General features: G+C 46.9%; 1 protein-coding gene across 1 annotated transcript in view; it reads right to left on the bottom strand.

Annotated features, from left to right (window-relative positions):
- Positions 1–17,587, bottom strand: part of STON1 (stonin 1) — a 40,929-nt gene extending 23,342 nt beyond the window's left edge. The window contains exon 1 of the mRNA XM_087823541.1: positions 17,509–17,587. Coding sequence (XP_087679667.1) covers positions 17,509–17,546 — 38 coding nt within the window. The 5' untranslated portion in view covers positions 17,547–17,587. The remainder of the gene's footprint in view (positions 1–17,508) is intronic.
- Positions 17,588–23,177: the final 5,590 nt, after the last annotated feature.

Here is a 23,177-nt window from a genome sequence, read left to right as displayed (position 1 = left end):
ATCCGGGTTCGATTCCCGGTCAGGGCACATGCCTGGGTTTCGGGCTTGATCCCCAGGAGGCAGCCAATCAATGACTCTCTCATCATTGATGTTTCTCTCTCTCTCTCCCTCTCCTTTCCTCTCTCTGAAATCAATAAAGATATATTAAAAAAAAAAAAAAGACTGTAAAATGTGATTCCCACCCACACGCTAATGGTGCTGCTTCAGAATGGAATGGTCTGCATGAGAAGTTAAGGACCAACATCTGCCAGGAAGTGCCCCAGGATCTACCTTCACCTTATATGTTGGGCTTTGGGGAATGTCTTCCAAATGTTCTGGTACAAATTCTTGTATTACACACCTGCTGCTCATTCATTCAGCAAATAGTTGCATTGTCTCCTATGTGCTGGGTCCTGAGTGGAGCACCATTCAGACCACAGAAACAAGATCTGATCCACTGGCCATGTGGTGGGGGAAGAAGGGTTGAGAAGTTAGACTATGTGTAAATCCCAGCCCTGTCACCAAACTGAGCAACATGGGCAAGTTACTTTTAATCCCACAAGCCTCAGTTTCCTCATGTGTGAAACAAGGACAATAGTTAACTTTTAGGGTTTGCTACGGGCTGGATTGTGTACTCCCAAAATTCAGCCCTAACGCGCAGTGCCTCAGCAAGTGACTGTATTTAGAGGTAGGGCCTCTAAAGAGCTATTTAAGTTAAAATGAGGCGATTAGCCCTGGCCAGTGGCTCAGTTGGCTCAGCACTGTCCCATGCACCAAAAGGTTACTGGTTTGATACCCGGTCAAGGCACATGCCCAGGTTGTGGGCCCAACCCCCAGTAGGAGTGCATGTGGGAAGCAGCCAATCGATGTTTCGCTCACACATTGATGTTTCTCACTCTCTTCCTCTCCTTTCCTCTCTCTCTAAAATCAATAAAAACATATTTAAAATAAAATAAGACCGTTAGTCTAGGCCCTGAGCCAGTCTGACTCACGGTGTCATTATAAGAAGAGGTTGAGACACACAGAAAGACACCAGGTAGGCGAACACACAGAGAAAAGGCCATGTAAGGACACAGAGAGAAGGCGACCACCTGCAAGCCCAGGAAAGAGGCCTCAGAAGAAACCAGACCTGCCAACACCTTGATCTTGGACCTCTAGCCTCCAGGACTGTGAGAAACACATTTCTGTTGTGTGAGTCACCCAGTCTGGTATTCTGTTAGGGCAGCCCAAGCAAAGTGAGACGGGGGTTTTGCACATACTAAAGCAACATCTATAAAATGGCAAACTTGGAGGGAGATCATAAATAGAGGCTGTTGTTACTATAGAGTCCTGCTCCTCAGGTGCTTAAAACCTGGTAGAAAAGACCACAGAAATCAATAAATGACAGACAAATGTGCACTGGGAGGTTCAGAGAGGACAGCCCTGGCACAGGGGCAGGGAGGCTACATGGGAAGGGGGCATCTGCTTGAGGAGAGACTTAGGGCAGCAGATGAGGCATCAGTGATCACACCCTCTGCTCATGTTTCTGTGCATTTGGGTCACATGCCAGTTAACACCTGGCTTCATTCCCTCACTAAGAGAACACAAAATCCAGTTATGCACGCATTGATCATTGCTAAACAGGTCTCTCTGGCTGCCCAAACTGGGCCACACATCACAGAGACAACCTTAGATAAGAGCTGTGTGCAGACCCCAAATCAAATGCATTTTGGTTTATCCATGGCCAGCTCAAGGCTGCTGCTGACCACCAAGCTCACCTGGAAATGTCTACATCACTGTGAATACAGAGGCAGGAACGACTATCTTACAGGGAACAAAAATGTTTTGGCTTTGATCCTAGCCATTTCTGGAAATTCCACAAATGTACATGTGTAGAAATACGTAACAACCTGAGCAATTCCAAACATATGAAAATTTTTTTTAAATCACCACACCCATCTCTCCACCAGATCTTCGTATTACTGGCCACAGCACACAGAGGTCCCTCTGGGGGAGGTCCCACAGCTGTTTGTCTGGCCCGGGAGCCAGGAGGCCAGTGTTCAGGAGGTTTTGTTCCAGCTCTCCTGGCTCTGTATATTAAAAAACAAGGGCCCTTTAAACTCTAGCAACGTGGGATGAATTCTCCTGAAAGGGGTCTATGGAGAAGTAAAAGTGTCTCCCTGAAGACTTTCCTACTTAAGCTCTCTAGGACTCCTGCAACCATGCTGCAGGCTGGAAGTTTTCTGAAATGTCACCTTGTCCCTTCTTCCTTGAGAGAGAGGCTCCATGTCCCTCCCTTTGAATCGGGGTGGCCCTGTCACTGCTCTGATGATGTGGCAGAAGTGACACTGTGACAATTCTGGGCATAGGTCTGAAGTGACCTAGAAGTGGCCATTTCCTGCTTGTCAGAGCCCTGAGCCACCACAGAAGAAACCCTGGCTGGACAAAGAAGCCACATGGGGGACCCACACTGGGGCACCTCGTGGACATCAGCCAATTGAGCTTTCAGTGATTCCGACCCCAGTTGCCATCTGATGACAACTACATGAGAGACCCTAAGCAAGAACCACCCACTGAGGCCAGTCAACCCACAGAACCAGCAAAGATAACATCAAATTGTGGTTTTAAGCCTCTACACTTTTTTTGGTATGTGGTAAAACATACTTAAAAGATAAAATTTACCCTTCTAACCATTTTTTTTTTTTAAATCCTCACCCGAGGATATTTTTTCCTTTGCTTTTCAGAGAGAGTGGAAGAGGGGAGGGAGAGAGAGAAAGAGAAAAACATCAATGCGAGGAGACAGATCCGACTGGTTGCCTCCCGCACAGGGGATCGAGCCCGTAACCAAGGTACATGCCCTTGGCTAGGACAGAACCCGAGACCTTCAGTCTTTGGGCCAACACTCTAACCAATGAGCAAAATGGGCTCGGGCCCCTTTTAACCATTTTTAAGTATACAGATCTGTCACATTAAGTACATTCACACTGCTGTGCAACCATCCCCACCCTCCATCTCTAGAACTTTCATCTGCCAAACTGAAACCCTGTACCCATTAAACACTAACTCTCCATTCCCCCTTCCCTCAGACCCTGGCAGCCACCATTCTACTTTGTGTTTCTATGAATCTGATTAACTATCTCCTAAAAATGGAATCATTCGACATTTGAACTTCTGTGATTGGCTTATTTCCCTTAGCATGTCACCAAGGTTCATCCATGCTGAAGCATGTGCCAGCATTCCCTTCCTTTTTAAAGCTGAAAGATATTCTACTGTAAGTGCACATCACATTGTTCACTCACTCACCCACCGACGGAACCTCCACATTGGAGGGGTTGTTCTAGAGCAACAGATACCTGGAGCCATGGGCAGTGTGGCCCTGGGACAGCAGAGCAAGGCTCCGAAGGCAGATATCAGGACCTGGTGAGTCTGGCAGAAACACAGAGTGCCAGGGCATGAAAGCCCAGAGTAGGTGACGGGCCAGTGACCCAGGTCGAAGTTCGAACAGCACTTGACACAGCAGGCTGGGTGTCTCTAGGCTGGGAGCAGCCCCAGGACAGGGACTGTCAGGACCTTATTCGTGCCTGGGCGCCCTGCCCTGCCCTGGCACAACTCACAGGCCGCAAAACTGTTTGGTGAATAAGTGAAAAATGCACCTGACACTGACACCAGGTTCTGATTCATCCCAGGGTTTCTTACAGGCTCCCTGTAGAACAAAAACTGTGCCAAGGGAAGCACAGAAGCGCAGCTGCTTCTGGCCGGAAAGGGGGGGCCGCAGCAGGATACTCTGACGGAAAAGCTCACGGCCAGGCCTCGGCTTCCCAAGGAGCTCAGGCTCTCCACTGAAGGACCCCCCGGCCCCCCAGAGGCAGCCCCGCACGGGGCTCGTCTGGCGGTGAGACGGTCCCGTCAGGAAGGGCGTGCCAGGCATCGGGCTGAGCCGCCAGGATAAGGCGTCTCTGGGATCAGTCTTGCTCAGTTTGTTGGGCCCGATTCTCAGAGCCCAGGGTCCCTGCGCCTCATGTGCCCATTACAGGGGCACGGGCAGGGCTTAGAGGGACTCGACTTTGGTCACAGTACAGGCTGTGGGACGTAAGAAAGGGAACTTAAGCTGGGGGCTGGATCGCGTATTTGAGCCCTGGGAGCTTTGGGACAGCAACCTTCTTCCGTCGCTACAGGAGGACGCAGGCTGGTTGCCCCAGGACCCCAGCCCTCGTACCCATAACCACTCTACCAAGGAAGCCCAACCCATTCTTCCCGCCGCTCCACTCCACCCGGCCACAAAACGAAGGTGCCCAACACGGGTCAGGGTGCACTAGGCACCTTCATTCACTCCAAACCCAAGAAGAGGGTTCGTTCCTGGTTGACTTGAAGAGTGAATGCCAACCATACGAATGCCCGCTTGCGGGTTTAACAAAAAGGGCTTGGGCTGTGTTTCAACTCTGCATTTAGGTTTTCCAGCCTCTAAAGATAAAGCGAAACCTTAAGTAATAACTCCAAAGGCGTGTTCCCGTTTCTCTTCAAAGCCTGCACCTTGACATCAGGAACCGCTGAGCGTAGGGGCAGAAGGTAGGAGCACCAGTAGAAGCACTCAGAAAACACGATCTGGGGCTTGGCTCAGCGTCGAAGCGACTGTCGGACTCTGAGCAAACCAATTACCCACTTTGGGACTCAGTTTCCTAATCCATAAACAGGGGAAAATACTTTGCATTACCGCTGGCTATGTACATGAGTAAGAATAAATCTATGTGAGATGATAGAGAGAGAGATCTATAGATACACATTCACACATATAAGATCTTCATAAGAGAAACTACAAATATGACAGAGATTCACTTAGGTGCTTGCTGATATTTGCTGAACAGATGGATGAATAACCCAAGGTTAGAACAAGGCTCACGTTATAACAAGTGTCCCTCTCCATACTTCAGAATCTCCAGCTACTGTATCTACTAGATCTCAGAAGGCCACCTCTCCCCTCAGGAGGCTGAAACCAGCTCACCCATGTCTTAACCAACTCACCAAGCCTGCACACTTCCCTCCCAGCTGGCCTGACTTCTAGGGTCAGAACCTGTCCCACTGTCCCACCTACAAACATGGCATGAAACTGCTTCTTGGGCCAATTGCCAAGCCCAGAACCCTAGGTCTCCATTTCCTTTGACACCGGACAGAAACAATTCATTCCCTTTTCCTGATTTTCCGGAAGCTTGGGCCAAATGGCAGATTTATGAACCAGAAGCTAGCATGTCTACTCAGGGCCTCCTCTACCCATGACCTTCACCTGCAAAATGAGGCTCACATGGGCTCCTCCACCTCAAAGGGCTCTGGGGAACATCAAATAAAGTGATGGACTCGAACGTTTCTTTGAAAAACAGGGAGCACTCCATAAACTCCTTTGCTCTCATCACTCCTGTTAGTTTACTTCAGTGGGATCTGAGAATATCATCTCTAGAGGCCTGGGACTGGCCCCTGGGTAAATTCTTTCGGTACAATGACCACACACAGAGAAAAGCCTGAAGATCTTTGTGGCTCCAGTGTTATGAGCAAATGCATGTGATTTCCAGGACAGGGGCTGGGAGGAAAGAAAGGAAACCTGGGCTCTGCCAGTAAATTAAACGCATCACTTAACCTCTGGGCATTTTTATTCATCCAAACAATGGTGCTGACAAGCCACCCGCATCCCTATTCACCAGGACGCCAGTAAGACAAAGAATCTGGAAAGGAAAAACAAGTAAAAATGTAGTCTTCAGTGAGCCTGAGGAGCTGAAAAAGAAGAGGTGAAAAGAAAAATGAAAAGGGAAAGCAAATAAAAGAGAGGGAGAGCATTTGGGGTGAAATGTGAGGTTCTGGAGAAGGCAAGGATGGATGCCATGGAAGGTCCGAGTATAGAAAATGTCCCTAAGCCTGAGATGTCCCTAAATCTAGATTAGAAGATTTACCACTAAGGCATCAGAAGTTCAACTCCAGTGGAGAAAAGTGGAGAAAAAGAAATAAAGTCGGTCCGCCACCTGAGGTGGCATGAGCACATGCCAGAGGAACCAAGACTCACTGCTGTTTGCTTGTACAGCTCAGCTCAGAGCAAGGCAGATGAGGAACTGACAGGTCCACTATGTGTAAAACTTGTGTTATGTCCCTAGAGAGGCCCTGGCCAGGCCACATCCTGGCCCATGAGGTTCAGTTCTGGGTGCTACACTCTAAGGGAAACATTCAAAGACTAAAGAGCTCCCAAAGGGTAACCATGCAGAAACTCCATTTCTTTAACATGACCCTGTCTCCTTTCTGTCTGTCCACTCCCTTCCTTAATCATTAAGCCATTAGGATATCAGATTCTGGTCTGCATCAAACTGTCTTAAGAACAATCTGTTGACCACAGAAACAGAGTTTGGTCAAGCGAAAGATAACATCTTGATTTCAGTTGTGCTTCAGCCCCTGGCCCATGAAAGAGGAAGGTCCCTACAGACCACACCCTCATGAAAGAGGACAGGGCCATGGCTGACGTCAGGACCTGACGCAACGATCAACTCTCCATACCCCGGCCCCAGCCAATCGATAGAGCCCAGGACCCCAACTCTTTAACCACCATGATTAATGATTTCCCCCCTGTATAACCCATCTCCTAGAAGCCATAGGGAGTCAGATCTTTTAGCATTAGTTTAACTGAGACTCCGGGCTTGGCGCCATTTCCTCAATTAATAAATCTCTACTTTCTTTGCTACAAACTCCTATTTGCATTTGATTGGACTTTGATGCGTGCAGATGAACGGACCCCTTTAGCCCAGTAACAAACATCAGGACGGCAGGGTGTGCTGAAGAAAGGATCTGAAATCTGAAAGCATTTCTCTAAATAAGATTTGGGAAGGAGAGGCTCTTCTGGAATCAGAAGAAAACTTTAAACATCACCTAGTCCAACCTTCCGAAATGAGGAATCCTGCTACATCTCTGCTAAGGAATTATCCAGCTGCTGCATAAACACTTCCAGTAGTGGAGACCTCATTACTTTATAAGCAAGCTCATCTCATTATCTTTTGGATGGGATTAAACTCTTCTCCCTCCAATTAACCCCAAATTAACTTCCTCCTGGCTTCCATCTATGCTCTGGGGAGACTAGGACTAAGTCTAAACACCTTTTCACCTACCTGTCCTTCAGACAACTGAAGCTGGTCTTGATAATTTGCACTGGGTCTTCCCACAGGCTCTCCTGGAAGGGGAAGCATTTTCAATTTAACCCCGAAAGCTCACTGTTCAGCTCCTTCCCATGCTCCTTTCCTGGGTACATGGCCAACTCTGACCTCAGACTGCCATGGGTCACTGACTGCTGCTCCCGCCTGGCTCAGGGCATCTCACCCTGTGTTTGCTTTCCAACTAGGCCTTGGCATCCTGCCACAGTTTGGGAAAACTCTGGTCCATCTGTTGCTCTCAGCTTTGCTGCTCTGCCCAGTGCTGGAGGGCTTGTCATGAACATGCTCCATGATGAGGCTGAAAAATGAATCCCACATTCATGCCACTTAATGGAAAACAGCTGTTCCTTTGACTTTAGGCCTTCTAATAAAAATGGAATCTAGAATATTCAATAGGCATTAAATACCTTTTCTAACACCTCATATGACAGATGAGGAAATAGAGGTCCAAAGAGGTAAGATGATCCACTCAGGGAAACATAGCCAAGAAGATGAACATGAACTCTAAGCTTTAATTTTCCAGTCCACATTTTTCTACAGTAGTTAAGAGAAAGCGAGGTTATATGGTAGCTCTCTTAAGACATTCTGGAGTAAATTTTCCATAGTCTGTATGTACGTGCACTTATTCTTTCTTTGACTCAACAGACATTCACTAAGCACTAACTATGTGCTTTGTGAAGACTCTGTAAGATTTAACATAAGCTTTCCATAGAGATCTACACCTTGGTGTGTGTGAGCACTCAGTGTGTGTATGTATGTGAGTTAGTTCTTTCATGCATGCAAACATTCACCCAACAATAACTGAACACCCTTAACACGGTGCTACACACTGGTGCAAGTGAAAAAGAGGCACAGTCCATTACCCAGGCATTCTCTGTCTAGCAGGAACAATTCCCAAATGTTATGTTAATGTGATAAAGCACTTCACTGAGCCAGATACTTAATTAAGATGGGTGACAGTGATGGTGGCAGTGTTCACAATCGTGGTAGGGGAAGTAAAGCTGCTGGCCCTGGTGGTTTGAAAACACCTCAGGAAGAATGGCCTTCCAAGCTGAATCTTGGAGGCTGATATCAATTGATCAGGCAGAACAGAGTGGAGAGAGGTGTGTGTGCAAAGACAAGAAGGCAGGAGAGAGTCTGATCTTGCAGGTAGAGGGGCGAGGCTGGAGCGAGGAGTTAATAAGGGTAATACAGTGAAAGAGGCAGACGGGTGAGTGAGGTGCAGAAGCCTTACTGTATCATGCTAAGGAGTTTGATTTTATCCTAAAGGCAACAGGATTCCGTGAAAGAATGTACAGAGAGAGTCAACAGGATCAGATAAAAATTTTAGAAGGAAAGCTCTGACAGTGGAGGGTGAGCTGGAGGGTGGGGAGGCCAAAGGCAGGGAAGAAACCAGGGTTGAACCTGATGCTTCCCGCCCATACACTCGAAGTCTGAAATACAAGGGGAGGAGAGCCTGTCATGAACATCTCTAATAGCATGGGACAACTTCTCCAGAGCTCTGCAGAACATCACCTTCCTCCTTCTCCACACTGACTTGATGGCACAAGTGATGTCAGCCGTGGCATCGCGCCCAGTGGCGAGTGTAGGCACCTCAAACAGAGCAGCTGCTCAGTAAGCGGTGGCTGAGTGCACGGGCCACATGTACCAAAGGGGCTGGGGGTGGACAAGCCTTAAACAAAGCAGGGTCACGGGACCAGAAGCACGGGTAAGTCCAAGCAAGGCAACAAGTCAGAAACAAGGCAAACCAACGTCTCAGGACAGCAGGGGTTAAAGACGCCAGTTCTCCAAAGAAACGCAGGGTTAAAAGCACAGACTAGGCAACCGGTAAAGGAGCCAGCCCCCGTCTCCCGGGGGAGTCCACACAGGGCCCTCGTGAGAAGCCAGGGAAGACGCTCCTCTGGCCAGGCGGACAAGCAGGCCACAGCCACGGAGCTGGCAGCAGGTCCCGCCCGGGGAGGCCGAAGCCTGGCACGCGTGGAAGGGCACGTGCGAGCAGTTCCCGAGGAACAGCCGCGGGAGAGGGGAGTGTGTGGGCGAGGAGGAGGCAGATCCTGACAAGCAAGGGCTATTTAAAGCTGGGTGAATCCGAATCCCACCCCGGGTGGTACAGAGCCATTCCCGCCGGGAGTGTACAGTCAAAAGATGAATGATAAAGATGAGGTCGGAAGCCTAAAATAACAATTCCCTTAAGGGGGAAATATTATCTAGGCAAGTCCAAGCCTTCTTAGAACAGAAGGAGTCTGACATTACCACCCAGTTCCCAGGGAAGTCTGATATTTGTTCCCCCAAGATAACTTTGCTGAAACTCAAGAGCACCTGGCTGCTGGCATGCTAGTTAGAGTGATCCCACTGAATCCACCACTAGTTAGAGTGATCCCACTGAATCCACCACTAGTTAGAGTGATCCCACTGAATCCACCACTAGTTAGAGTGATCCCACTGAATCCACCACTAGTTAGAGTGATCCCACTGAGTCCACCACTAGTTAGAGTGATCCCACTGAGTCCACCACTAGTTAGAGTGATCCCACTGAATCCACCACTAGTTAGAGTGATCCCACTGAATCCACCACTAGTCAGAGTGATCCCAACGAGGCGCCTTCCACTGAATCCACCACCAGCAGAGGCACCGGCAATTTTTGCAAAATTTATGAGGTTCTGCTTCAAGCCACAAACGAGCAACAGGCCCGCAGCTGCATTAGAGGAGGCTCTCAGTTGTAAAGACATGAGATTAAAGCATTTCTCTATGTTTGTATTAACACTAAACTGAGGCCAACAAAAGCAAGGTTTGTAGCATCAATTACCATCTCCTAGGCCCTTCAAATTGGCCTGTAATATGAGTTACCATGAGCTATGGGGGGAAAAAAACGTTCAAAAGGATGAACAGAGGCCAATGTGTCAGCCCATCTCCGAATTTCTGGGCCACGGCTGTTTTAAATTAGATTCTCAGTGCTGATTCCATGAAACTCTTGGCTTAGCTCTCCGATGGAAAAGTTATTTTTGTGCTCTGAGCCACAGATATTTATATGGAGGCACATCCATAATTCCAATTATGTTTTGTTTTCATGATGCTCTTTTCCTCTACTTAAGAACAATGATAGCTATCATTATCATTTTCTGATAAGACATTTGCAAAAAGCTCTGGGCAAATCCAGATTCCACAGGACCCAGATAAATGATTACAAAATAGGCAGAGTTTAGGTCTTGGGAAATCCTCAAGGAATACCTTCAGTTCTACCCACTAACACTGCTTCTTCTTTGTCAATTCCCTACCCCCACCTACCCTTCATAATCCCTCCTCGGAAAACCTAGTCCCAGAAGTAGTTGTTGTTTACTCCTTATATTCCTTCTTCTTTACATTTAAAATGTTATCTTCAATAATAAAGTTTTTATTTTCTTTAAGGAAGGAGTACCAACAAATAAAGCAAAGAGATATTTCTGGTTAAGAGCAGCATGGTTCTTAAGTAACAACATAGTTATTCTATAGAACGGTTTGATCAACAGTCTAGGAGGTCTACTAACAGGTGGTATATAAACAAAACAAAAACAGAGGTCCAAAGGCTTTCAGGAAGCTCATCCAAGAGAAATCCAGATTGATTTTCAAGAAGACATAAGACATCAGGAGGTGCATCCATGGCCTCTTTCTAGAAGTCTCTCTGATTAGACCTTCTGAAGCACAATCCTGGTTTGAAAGAGCAGGGGAGGGGAGATGATGGGAGGAAACCAATGTTTGAGCATTAACATATGCCAAGCATTTGGTCCATATTATTTCCTGTTATCGCACTTAATCTTCAAAACAATTTTTGGGTGTAGGTTTCATTATTACTGTTTTATAGAGAAGGAAACTTAGCCTCAAAGATGTGAAGTAATTTGCCCAAGGCCACTGCTAAAGTCTGAATGTTTGTGCCCCCCACCCCCAAAAATTCATGTTGAAATCCTAACCCCCAGGTGAGGTTATTAGGAGGTGGGGCCTTAGGGAAGTGATTAGGTCATGAGAGCAGAGCCCTCATGAATGAGATTAGTGTCCTTATAACAGAAGGCCACAGAGTGCTAGCTCACTCCTTCCACCATGTGAGCACACAGAGAAACACAACTCTGCAACCAAGAGGGTCCTCACCAGAACCGTGCCAGTATCCTCATCTTGGACTTCCAGTCTCCAGAACTGTGAAAAATCAATTTTTGTTGTTTATAAGCTACCCAGTCTATGGTACTTTCTTATAGCGGTCCGAACATCCTAAGATAGCCACACATGTTGTTAGTGGCAAAGCTTGGATTCAAACCCAGATCTGCCGGACTCCAAAGTCCATTTCCTTTCCATTACCACATAGGACTGTTGTGAGGGCCAGAGAAGGCCAAAGACGACTGCTGGTTTGGTTTCCTTAAAAGAATAGGGCTGGTTTGGAGGGTATGGGAAAGATATATGTTTGTGTAGATTTCTTTATATATTATAAACAGGTTTTGCTAATATCAATCAACATTCCCAGAGATGCTGTCAGCCAGTAGTAGAGAATTAATTGTTGAAATGTAAACCTCTCTGCACTGTTAGAGATACATGTAAACACACATGCAAGCAGAGAGAGAACATCGTCTCCATGACCAAAGGGAACAGGAACCTCTCTACAGAGGCTTTTCTTTTCAACATGAATATGACTTAGGATTCTGGTTGGTCATGAGAAGGTTTTAACCTACCACAGAGAATCTAAAGGACAGCATTTGGGGACTGGACCAGTGTGTTCGGGAAATTTAGAACTCTTCTGGACTGAGAACAGAAACTCAAATTTATCAATAATCATTAATCAAAGGAAATTGTCAAAAGCCTGACACACATACTCTTTATATGCAGTTCAGATGATTTTATAATAAACTGTACCAAACTTTTAAGGAACAGATAGTCTCTATCTCTTACAAACTACTCAAGAAAAATATACATGAAAGCTACCCAACTTCTTAAATGAGGCTAATATAAACTTGATATAAAATAAGTAATATTTTTTAAAAAATTATAGAACAATTGTTTCACTTATGAACATTTGCAAAACTCCTAAAATAAAAAAACATATCTGTATATGTATATATATGTAAGAATGTCTCAACATAATTAAATATACTCATTATTTATTATATTTTAATATTAAGAAAGAAAACTATATGATCATCTCATATAATTCACATAAAACATTAAAGGATTACATAGAATCAACACTTGGTCATGATAAAATTTTTAACTTGTTAAACAGTATTAATACAGGAAAAGTCCTTCATTTTATAGAGAATATATACCAAAACCTTAAGCAAACTTCATGCTTAATGAAGAAACTTTAAGAGCACTCATTAAAGACAGTAAGAAGATAAGGATGTCTACTGTTATTATAGAACACTGTACCAGAGGATCTATCCAATGCAATAATACAAGAAAAAGATATGAGTCAGAAGGAATAGAAAAAGAAGACAAATTATTGTTTTGTGATTGTCCACCTAGAAAATTCAAGAATATCTGCATATAGCCTGGCCAGGTGTGGCTCAGTAATTGAGCGTCGACCTAGAATCCAGGCGATCAGGTTCGATTCCCGGTCAGGGCACATGCCCAGGTTGTGGGCTCGATCAATGACTCTCTCATCATTGATGTTTCTATCTCTCTCTCTCCCTCTCCTTTCCTCTCTCTGAAATCAGTAAAGATATATTTAAAAAAAAAAAGAATATCTGCATATAGATTCTTAGACCTAATAAGAAAAGTGAGCTGGATACAAGATCAAAATTCAAAAAGCAGGAATGTCTCTATGAGCCAGTAAATAACCAATCTGAAAATGTAATAAGAAAAAAGGATATCATGAAAAATATCAACAAAACCTATTGGAAATAAATACAGCGAAAGTTGTGTGAAGACATTTATAGGGGAAATCACCAGTCGTTCACATGACTAAAAGGAGAAGACCTTTTATTGTGAAGATGTCAGTTCTCCTGGAATATAAATTGAATGCAATTTTAATAAAATTCCCTACAGGATTTCGGTGTATGTGCACAGGCGGGCAACTAGACAAACTAACATTTAAATGAACTAGTAAAACCCAAGAAAGCCAAGAAATTCTTTAAAAAAATATAGAAGTACTCATAATAAACAATTCTTGTGTGCTTCCTTAAACGGTAGGCACTATTCTAACATTCTGTAGACATTATCTCCTCACAATTATCCTTAAAGTGGTACTATGATCTATTTTAGAGACCAGGAGACTGAGAGAAATTAGGTAGCTTGCCCAAAGTTACCTGATATTCAGGAGTAGCAATAGATGCAGTGTGATAAGAGTGTAATATCTTTCAAGTACTGAGGAGAAAATAATTGTGAGTCCAGGATTCTACACTCAGTCAAACTCTCATTTGTAAGAGCAAAATAGAGATGTTTTCAGGAATACAAATACCTTAAAGTTTGCCAAAGATCTTTTATGAAAGAACTAAATTTATGTTGACATGAAGAAAAATGAACTCAGAAGGAAGGAGTGAGGTATCAGAAGTAGCAGCCTCCAAAATGCATTGAATGAAACAATGTAAAGTAGGTGAGAAAACTGGGACCCAAGGAAAAGTATAGGTAGGAAATAAAAAGCGTATAACAATGTTATTAGTTATCAAAAAATAGAGGCCATAAAGTGCTGTACCTATGCTAGAAGTAAGCCACTGAGTTGGCTCTGTGCTTCCTTTTGGCCGAATAAAAAATGCGAACCGTCAACTAAAGGATTCACAGCACCCACAAGAAAACACAAACAAGTTGCTCACAGAACTTTTCTTGGCACCGTGACCAGAAGGACTTTTCTCATACGGTTAAATGTCTACAAGATCTGGGACACCGGTCCAAGTATGATAATTTGGGAAAGGTGTCTTGACTTCTTACCATTGACTCTTACAATTTTTTTTCAACAAGGAGATGATTTAGATGCAGCAGCCTTCCAGAAATCTCTTCTTTGTAGAATAGTAAAGATGAAGCCTCCTTCTACAGGAGTATTATTTGAACGACCAGGTGTTTTAGAAAAGCCCATCCTCCTGGGATATCGAGGTGTGTTTCTGGAAGAGGGTGGATAAGGTGACCTCTGAGGCCTGGTTGCCTTGGAGGGCACGAGGTGTGTGGGCATTTTTCCCAGAGCTACCCCCAGAACCACTCACACTGAATATTTCCACATCTACTAAACCAGCATGGGCTAGCCCACACAGCCAGTCTTCTAAAACTTAGTTTATTGTTGCATTTTCACAGTAATAAGCACCAAGAAGCAACCAGCTTTCCTTCTTCTCCTTCCCGTTCCATGAGTCCTCGGCCTTCCTACCGACATCCCGCGTACCTCGTAGGTAACAGCAGCCCGGGAGCTCTCCCTGGGTCTTCCTATCCATCACACTCCCCCGGCAACGCCAGGAACAGCGTCAGCCCACATTGGCAGAGCTCTGAAGAATAATTTGCCTGATCTACTTAAACATTCTGCCTTGTACCGGGACTGCTCCAGAATCCCACGGGGCTCCTGGAACTCCAGCTCCCTGGGAAGCCTCCAAGGAATGCGGATCCTTATTGGTACAGCTGGCTCCCAAAGGAAGGAGAGCTACCTCTGGCTAAGTCTGGAGCAATTCCCAAGGATTTCCAAAGGTGACGGTGGATGAAAAAAGAAAAGAAAGAGACAGGTGACAGTGGGAGACAGGAGAGATGGGAGACAGAGGCATTTTATAATTAATCAAAATACAGTTATTAAAGCACAAGATACTCTCACCCTTCCTTTCTCTATTTTTTCTTATAATTCAAATAATAATAACACACATGCAGGGATATTGTAGGCATTAGGATTGAGATGCACAGACTTTGGCCACTGACCTGAATTCAACTGGCATATAGTGGCTACGTGACCTTGGGAAGTTACCCCTCTGATTCTAGTTTCTGAATCTTATACAAGGAGAACAATAATAATGGTACATACCTCAGAGAGTTTTTAAATGAAATGCTGTTTGTATGTGCTTTATACTCAATAGATCTTAGCTATTACTACTGTAAAAATTTGAGGAATGCCGGCAAGCACAAAGAAAATCGAAAGCACCTATAATCCCGCCATCCATGTTGATGCATATAATTCCAGTGTTTTTGGATGTATCTTTAAAGAGTGAGTTTACATTGCTTTCTATTTCATAACCTGCCTTTACCATTTAACACCATACCCTAAGCATGTCCTATGTAATTCGGTATTCTTGTACAATATGATTTTAAACGGCCACATCCTTTCCTTTGGGTTATTTTACCTCTTTATGACCCTTGTCCCCCTTCCTCTCTGCAGGCTCCACACTTCTTGTATTTACATCTCATCTGACCCATCTGGATAATCACTGGCTGCTTTCCCTTTCTCTCCCCATCCAGAACACCTGCTCCTTAGTAAGGGCCACACCGCTAGCACTCCTCTCCCCAGCGTCCAGAGTACAGTATCCGGGGCTGCACAGCAAACCCCTGTGACTGATGGCAAACCACCCAGTTTAACAAGATTCCATGAAGTGTTGGCACAAAAGCTAAAGAAGGCAGAAGGCCAGTTCTCTCCAAAAACCGTAAGGTTGATTTCTGGGGCATTAAATACACTATTAAAAATTCTCGGTAGGGGAAGAGACTGAAGACTTTTATCTGAGTGCATTGTTTTTCTAAGCAACAGGGTCAAACAAGTTCAAAACTTTCTTTTTTAATGGAAGTCACAACACTTCCTTATCAATGACACGTTAAGACTACAGTAAAACTTCACTAATTCATACAAATGGGGACTAGTCAAACTCAACCAGCAGAGGAAAAGGAATTACATCCTTTTTAAAGTACAGGAGTTTATTTCCAACGAAATTCTTTTTTTTAAATCTCTATTTCCAAATAGCTCAACACCTTGACCTGTTCTGACAGACTGCTCAGGACCTGATCTAGTGCAGCCGCACCTACTGTTGGTGTAGAAACGGGAATGGCTGAAGCTCTTCAAAAGTGCTTCTCCCTAAAAACAGTAAAAAGATCAGCGCCTGGGGCTAGGGGCCCGCCGGCTGCCCGGGGAGGCTCCTCCTTCCCAGCGGCGGCCCCCTGCCGCTCCGGCCCAGCTCGAGCGCAGACGCTGGTCCGCGTCTCCAGCCGGGTCAACCCCTCCCCCCGCCAAACACAATCCAGATTCCAGACTCGATCTGTCCAGACCCACCTGAGAATTAACAAGCTCCTTCTAAGCACCCAGAGGACCAGGCCTGTCATGGAAACACTGATTCAGCCGTAATGCGAACCGACATAAAACCGCACACATGAACTACACATTCTTCCACCCAACCGGAGTCAGGTCGAAACAGCGGCCTCGGGAGCAGAAGTGAGGCTTTTTCTTTGTGGTCCTGCTCGTGTCAGCCCGTCCACCGCCTGGTCCTCACAACCCCTGTTTGTGAGCCGGGGGGGGGGGGGGGGGGGGGGCGAGGGAGCAGGACGGGAGGGGGCGGCGGAATGTGCCAGGGTGAGGCAGGCCGAGGGCACTGCGGTCGGCGTCGGGCAAATTAACCTTCCAGCCGGGCCGGAACGGTCGGCTGGGGTAGCCTGAGACCCAGCGACAGGGAGCTCCCATCTCCCCCGAAACGGTGACGTGTGGAATGAAGGCTTCACTTTCCGAAGAACGCCTCTGCACGGCAAGCGTTCTTTTTATCTTTCTTCTTTTTCTTTATTTTTTTTCAGAATCAGAAAGGCTAGTTACATGAGCTATCGTTACTGAAAAAAGGAAGAGTTGAAAAGGATTTAAAAAGATGCCAACCCATAGAAAGAGCGACACCTAAGAAGGAACACACAGTATTTAACTTCCCCTGGCCGCGCAAGGTACGGTCTGCGGGCGCCGGGAGCCGGCCCCAACCCCAGCGCCGTCGTTCCCGCGGGAAAGGTCCGCGCAGGCGGGGCGCCGCGGTCACCGCCTCCCGGGGCTGCAGAGGACGCGGGCGGCGACCCGGGGACAGCAGCCGCCCGCGGAAGGAGGGTGCGGGAGCGGCAGAGCGGACGCGCCCGGAGCCCCGCCGCGGAGGAAGGGCCGAGGCGCGCGTCGGGACGCCGGGACCTGGGGGCTGGCGGGCCCGGCCCGCCCTCGGCCGTCTGGAGTCTGGTCTTCGCTCACCGAGTTCTCTTTCCCTTTGGGGCCGGCCCCAGGTCCCAGTAGCCGGAGCCGGGGTGCGGAGGGAAGCCCCGTCGGGGCCACCGCGGCCCGGGCAGCTCGGGGCGGCGAGCGCGGAGGCGCAGACGGAGCGCAGCGCGCCCGCGGGCCGGGGATGCCCGCGTCCCGGCGCCCGCGCTCCCGCCCAACTTCCCCACCCCAGGCGGGGGCCCCCCGCGCCTCCCCGTCGGGCGTCTGTCCCGTCCCCTGGGGCTGGTCACTCACGGGCAGCGCGCTGGGGCTCCGACTCGGGCCGCCGCCATCCACACCGGGAGGAGGAGTGGGAGGAAGAGGGAGGGAGGCGGGGAAGGGGGCGGAGGGGAGGAGGCGAGGGGGAGGGGAGGCGAGGGACGGGGGGGGGAGGGGGAGAGGAGGGGAGAGGGAGGGGAGGCCAGGGACGGGGGGGAGGGGAGGGGGAGAGGAGGGGAGGAGGCGAGGGGGAGGGGAGGCGAGGGGGTAGGGGAGGGGAGGGGGAGAGGAGGGGAGAGGGAGGGGGAGGGGAGGCGAGGGGGTAGGGGAGGGGAGGGGGAGGGCCCGTGGCCAACCCGAGGGGAGAGGAGGGGTGGGGCAACCACTCCTCAAAAACACTCCAGTCCCTCCCCATTCCCCATCCTGGTCTGTCCCCTGCCGGATTACCCCCTTCCGTCTGTACTGCCTTCCTGCCCCCGAAGTTTTTCCGATGTCTGCTTCTCCCTTTTCCATCCCACGCGTCTCCAGTCCCCAAAGTGGGGAGAGAGCAGGAGGGAGGGGAGGGGAGAACTGTAAGTCCCCTTCAGCAGCCCCTTTGAAGCGGGCGGCTGGGACCCTTGGGGCCTGAAGCCAACCTGCACTCCGGTGAAGGGCCCTTAGGGTCATCTGAGAGTGAGATAATGGGGCGAGGGTGGGGGCTTTGTGGTTGTGCTTTCCGCTTTGCTTCATTGAGATTTTTTGTCTGGTTGGGTGTCTTTTTTTCTTGTTTGTTTGTTGTTTTCTTGTGATTAGAACTAAAGAATTGTTTTTGAAGCTTCTGAGTGCTGCTTTTTCCTTCAGAAGTAGGACCAGCCCTGGTCTAGAGTAAGATGAACCACAAAGATGAAACCTCACCTTCTGGGGTGAGTCAGTCCTCTGCAGGACATGGGACGTCCTGGTGAAGAACCCCGCCCTGTGGACAGGGCAGGAGGTGAATGTTCGCAGATGCCTCTTGTGTGCTCCCTGCAGAGTGCGCAAGAGGAAAAGGGGAGCTGCCCTCAGGGGAGAGGGGAGAGGGTGGCTTTTGGTCCTTACTCCATCACCTGCTAGCAGGTGATTCTGGGCAGGTCACTTGGCATCTCGGCCTCTTTTAAAAGTGGGGCTGCCTCACTGGTAGCAAATCAGAATGAAGAGATCTGCCTGTGCCTTTTACCCTGTGCCCAACCTCAGGATGGGAAGCTTGAATTGGGTTTAAACAGACTTAGGGGAGAAGGGGTGCTTTGGAGGCTGGCAAGACTGGAAGCCTTAGGGGGAGGTGGGAAGTGTTTGGATGGGAATGTGTAACTGGACAGGAAGCAGAAAAAAAAGAAATCCATGGAAGTTTTTAAGCAAAGGGATATTTTGACCCAAGTGGTGTGTTCTTCACTTTGTATTCCCAGGGCTTGGCATACGGTAGGCACCAAGATCCTTGTGGCCTCAAAATGGTGATGGAGGAGTGTTGGTGTAACATCTGAAGATGGACTATCTGGGAAGAGAGGGCTTAGGCCCAAGAAGGGGTTAGGAGGCCCTAGAAAACATCTCAAGTTGTGCTCTGCCTGGATGGTAGAAATGAAATGAGGGAATTCTGAATGACAGTATGGTTCTTTTAAATGCTCTTTCAGGTCTAGTCTCGTATTTCACTTTGGAGTTCTGTGGTGAAATGAAGATATTCAACCTCCAGCCAGAGTGAAGAACCTGCACAGAAGGCTATGAGGAAAGAAGCATTCTGAGAAGGCACGGAAGTGCCTGAAGTCACACAGCCAGGATCTACTTAGGATACTTTTAGTTTCAGATAAAATTTCTAATTGTGTTTATCCTTAAGACACCCTAAACAAAGAGTAGAAGGCACCGGACCGCCTCCCTTCCTCATTTCCTCCAGCTACCTTCATGGTGATGGTCATGGAGACTAGAGAACGGAAAGTCAACTGGCAGATGACTTTTCAGAGACTTCTATGGAAAAAAAACAGGTACTGGGCCGAGTCAGGCTTCCTGTGAGGAGCTGAGAGAGGTGCAGGGCAAGAAGGACAAAGGAAGAGGAGGGTAGAGGAAAGGGGAAAAAACAGGTGCCTTGAGCCCACACTGTCCGGCTAAAGCTCCAAATTGAACCTCCTATGTCCTCTGTCCAGCCAGTGGGCCTCCTAGGGAGGCCAGCCCACCTCAGGAAATGCCACAGGTAACTGGAGAAAGGACTGACTCATGGGAAACAATACACTTGACAAATAGCAATCATCATTGTATTTAAATAGAGTTCTGAGTGTACCTTTTTAAATCTATTATCTTTGAAAAAGCAGTATGGCCTTGATTAGTAGGTAGCCCACCTAATGAATGAAATCTCTTTTGGAAACTTCGACACTTCTGCAAAACAAATAGGCCCATAATTTCCTAAAGACCAAATAATTGGTTGAAAACCATTTATCTTTTGCAAGGGGCAGCACCCCACCACCACCCCCTTCTGTGTGACGCAGCATTACCCCCAAGGTTGCCACTTTCATGAATGTGATTTATTTCTTGTAACTCCATCACGTATTTCCAAAGGACCCTTTCTTGGCAGTCTCTTTGTGTCCAAATCTGCTGGTAAACAGCTCAGCCTGGCATCAATTAGCTAAGCCACCGAAGCCGGTCATCCCCAGCTGTGACCTCACTTCACCCATTCCTGCTCTTTTCCTTGCTCACACTATGCAGACCTTCAGGTGATATCACTCTCCTTTTTCTTAACAGGTCCCTTTCCTGGCAGCCTTTTCATGGAAACCATTTAGGACTTCCACAGTTTAACAAGGGGTTCCCAAAGTCTCTGCTGATACACTCCAGTAGATTAACATGAAACGCCTCAAAACGCGCACCAGCTGAAGCTGTTGGGATCGATTATTATAACTTCAAACCAATTTGCAGAAATGCCTGATGTGAAAGGGGGATGTGGTTGGGACAAGTGAGGATTTCAGAGTTAGGACAAGCTTAGCCCTAAAAGCTTAAGAACATTCCTCTCTAAAAACTTTACATCAATTAAGTCTCTATTTATGTTGCAACATTAAGTCAAGATGGAGTGAAGGCTTTCGAAGAGCCATATCCAAAAAAAGATTACAGGGTACGTACAGATGGGTTTCAACAAAAGTGAAAATTAAACAGGAAACAAAATCACCATTTTAGGTGCATGATACGCTCCGGCCTGATGTCTGAAGGCCAGAACGTATCATGTTTGCAAACCACCTTTTCCATGAGGAAACCTGAATACGCTTTGGGTGGAAATTTCCAGATGTAAATAGAAGGCTTGCATCGTCACTGAGAATGCCAGCTGAAACCAATGATATTTAGGGGGATGATCACTTAATTCTGAATGGCCCACGATTGGCTATCCTTTGTCCTGGAAATGGGACACTCAGGTGTGGCTTGAGCTACACTGACCATTGCTATTGGCCAGTCCCTTGGCCTGCCCCCTAACATGTACCCAATTACTATTCAGCGAACACCTCCTATGTACAAGGCTTTCTGCGCGACTGGGGGGGGGTAAGTATACGGCATGGTTCCTGCCTCGCACATCTGTGGTTGCTTAGGGAGATGGCATACCTGAAAAGGACTACATGAGATATGTTGACAGTTTAACACAACAGAAGTGTCCTGAAGATATACAGGAAAGCTTAAGAGAGGGAGAATATTCTTTAGCGTCTGAGCAAGATGTGACTGGCATTTTGTTCTTTGCTAGTTAACTGAACTGTGTTGATTCTATTCTTGGACCTACGTGGTGTCACCACTTGGCTATTCCACTGGTTTTTAAGGAGCAGTGGGGTTGAGTTCAGAGATCATTAAAGCTCCTGGAAAAACAAAGGTTCTAAGTGGGGGAGGTGCCTTTGAGGGCCCTATACCTGCAAAGCGGACAATAGCCTCCATCGTGTTTTCACCTAGAAGTCAATTCTTCTAATCCTCTCCTTATGAAAACAGTTATTTGAATGCTCTATAACCTTTCCTTTCTAAGATTTCGAAGAGCTATAATGGGTTTTCCTGCTCTAATGCTTTGACTGCCAGTTAATTTCCTAATTTGGAGCTAATTACTAAACTGCTTAAAAATTTAAAGCCTGGGCAACCACTTACTGACAAGCTTTCCATTTATCACCATGGCGTCTGAGGACATGGCCCTTAGCCAAGTACAGAAGCTTCCTCTTCTATCACAGAACAAACTAGCCTTTGTCAGTGCGGCTCTGCCAGATGTTTTCTCAGCCATCATCTTCATATGTTAAAGTTACAGAGTCCAAAGCCTTTCAAGAGCTGGGAGCAACTTCCAGGGTTAATGCTTCAAAAAACAAAACTATAAACTGCACATTTTTCTCTCTGGGGGTTTTTGCTCTAAAGAAGGCTTTAATTCATCATCATTTGGAAAGAGCCTTTTTTTCAACTTTTTTTGGTCACTGTCTTAACTAATTGGTTCCTTGTTTTACTTTTCTCTCACATTTTTGTTTGGAAATAGTGAAGCTGAGTTTTTGTTTTATTTTCATGGATAATGAACTGGAAAAGTGGTCATGTTGTTTAAAAGTATGTTAGCTCAACTGATAGAGTTTCTTACCAAAAGCAATGGAAAATCCAATTTTATCAGCTTTGAAAAGTGAGCAGTATTGCTTGTAACAACGTAATGTCGGGGGTAGGGGGTGTTTAAAATGCTATCACAAGACACATGCTGTTAATCAGAGCGGTTCAAGCTGTGCCTGCAGGGTCTTTTCCCTTCACCGGGTCCTGCTATATAACAATGTAAACAGTGCCCCCTGGAGCTGTGCAGCCAGCTAACCTATACCCCTGCCCTATTACAGAACCTTTTTTCCCCCCCTCATCTGGAATTTTTTATAATCCCAATTTTGATTAAAAACAAATATTGTATATATGCATGAAAAAAAAACAGGACTAAATTACAAGGTTAATAATTGAATCGCTACAAAGAGAGGTGTGTGCTCGTGAAACTTTTCCTATTTTACAGTCAACGAAGAACCTGTAGTATATAAAAAAGAAAACGTAGGAAATGTCATTTCCATGAGTTCCAAAAATTCCATCTTCTCCAGGAAGCAGTGCATGTTACTTAGAAGTCTTTTTTTTTTTGCTTTCACATCTACGCGGTCTTCAGCCAACTGAGTCCCTACTCTGTGCCTAGACTGAGAATGACTCGATTTCCTTTCCATGCTGCAGAGGACTTGACAAGAATAGATACGACTTTGAGAGACAGGCTGCCGTGGCACGCAGAGGGAAGGGCAGTCACAGAAAGGGCTCGTGGAGTGCAAGAGGGTCATGCTAAGAGTGGGAAGGCCCGGCTGGGCGTCGCTCAGCGGTTGAGCGTTGACCTGGGATCCAGGCGATCGGGGTTCGATTCCCGGTCAGGGCACAGGCCCGGGTTGCGGCCTCCATCCCCAGTGGGGGGCATGCAGGAGGCAGCTGATCAATGACTCTCTCATCATTGATGTTTCTATCTCTCTCTCTCCCTCTCCTTTCCTCTCTGAAATCAATAAAGATATATTGAAAAAAAAAAAAGAGTGGGAAGCATTGATGCCCAGGGTGATGAGGAAGGGCGACCCCAGGACAGCAGCAGGACTGATGGCCGAGAGAACAACAGGCCCAGCCTGGAGAAGGTCAAAGGGCTCGAGGAGAGACTTCTTGAAGATGGGGTTGGCTGAAAACCCAATTGAATCTGACCACACTGAGAGGAGAATTATACA

This window comes from Miniopterus natalensis, chromosome 13 (genome assembly GCF_054644295.1).
Source record: "Miniopterus natalensis isolate mMinNat1 chromosome 13, mMinNat1.hap1, whole genome shotgun sequence".
Lineage (NCBI taxonomy): Eukaryota > Metazoa > Chordata > Mammalia > Chiroptera > Miniopteridae > Miniopterus > Miniopterus natalensis.
Note: the sequence above shows the minus strand (reverse complement) of the source record. Positions and strands in the feature narration are given on the sequence as shown.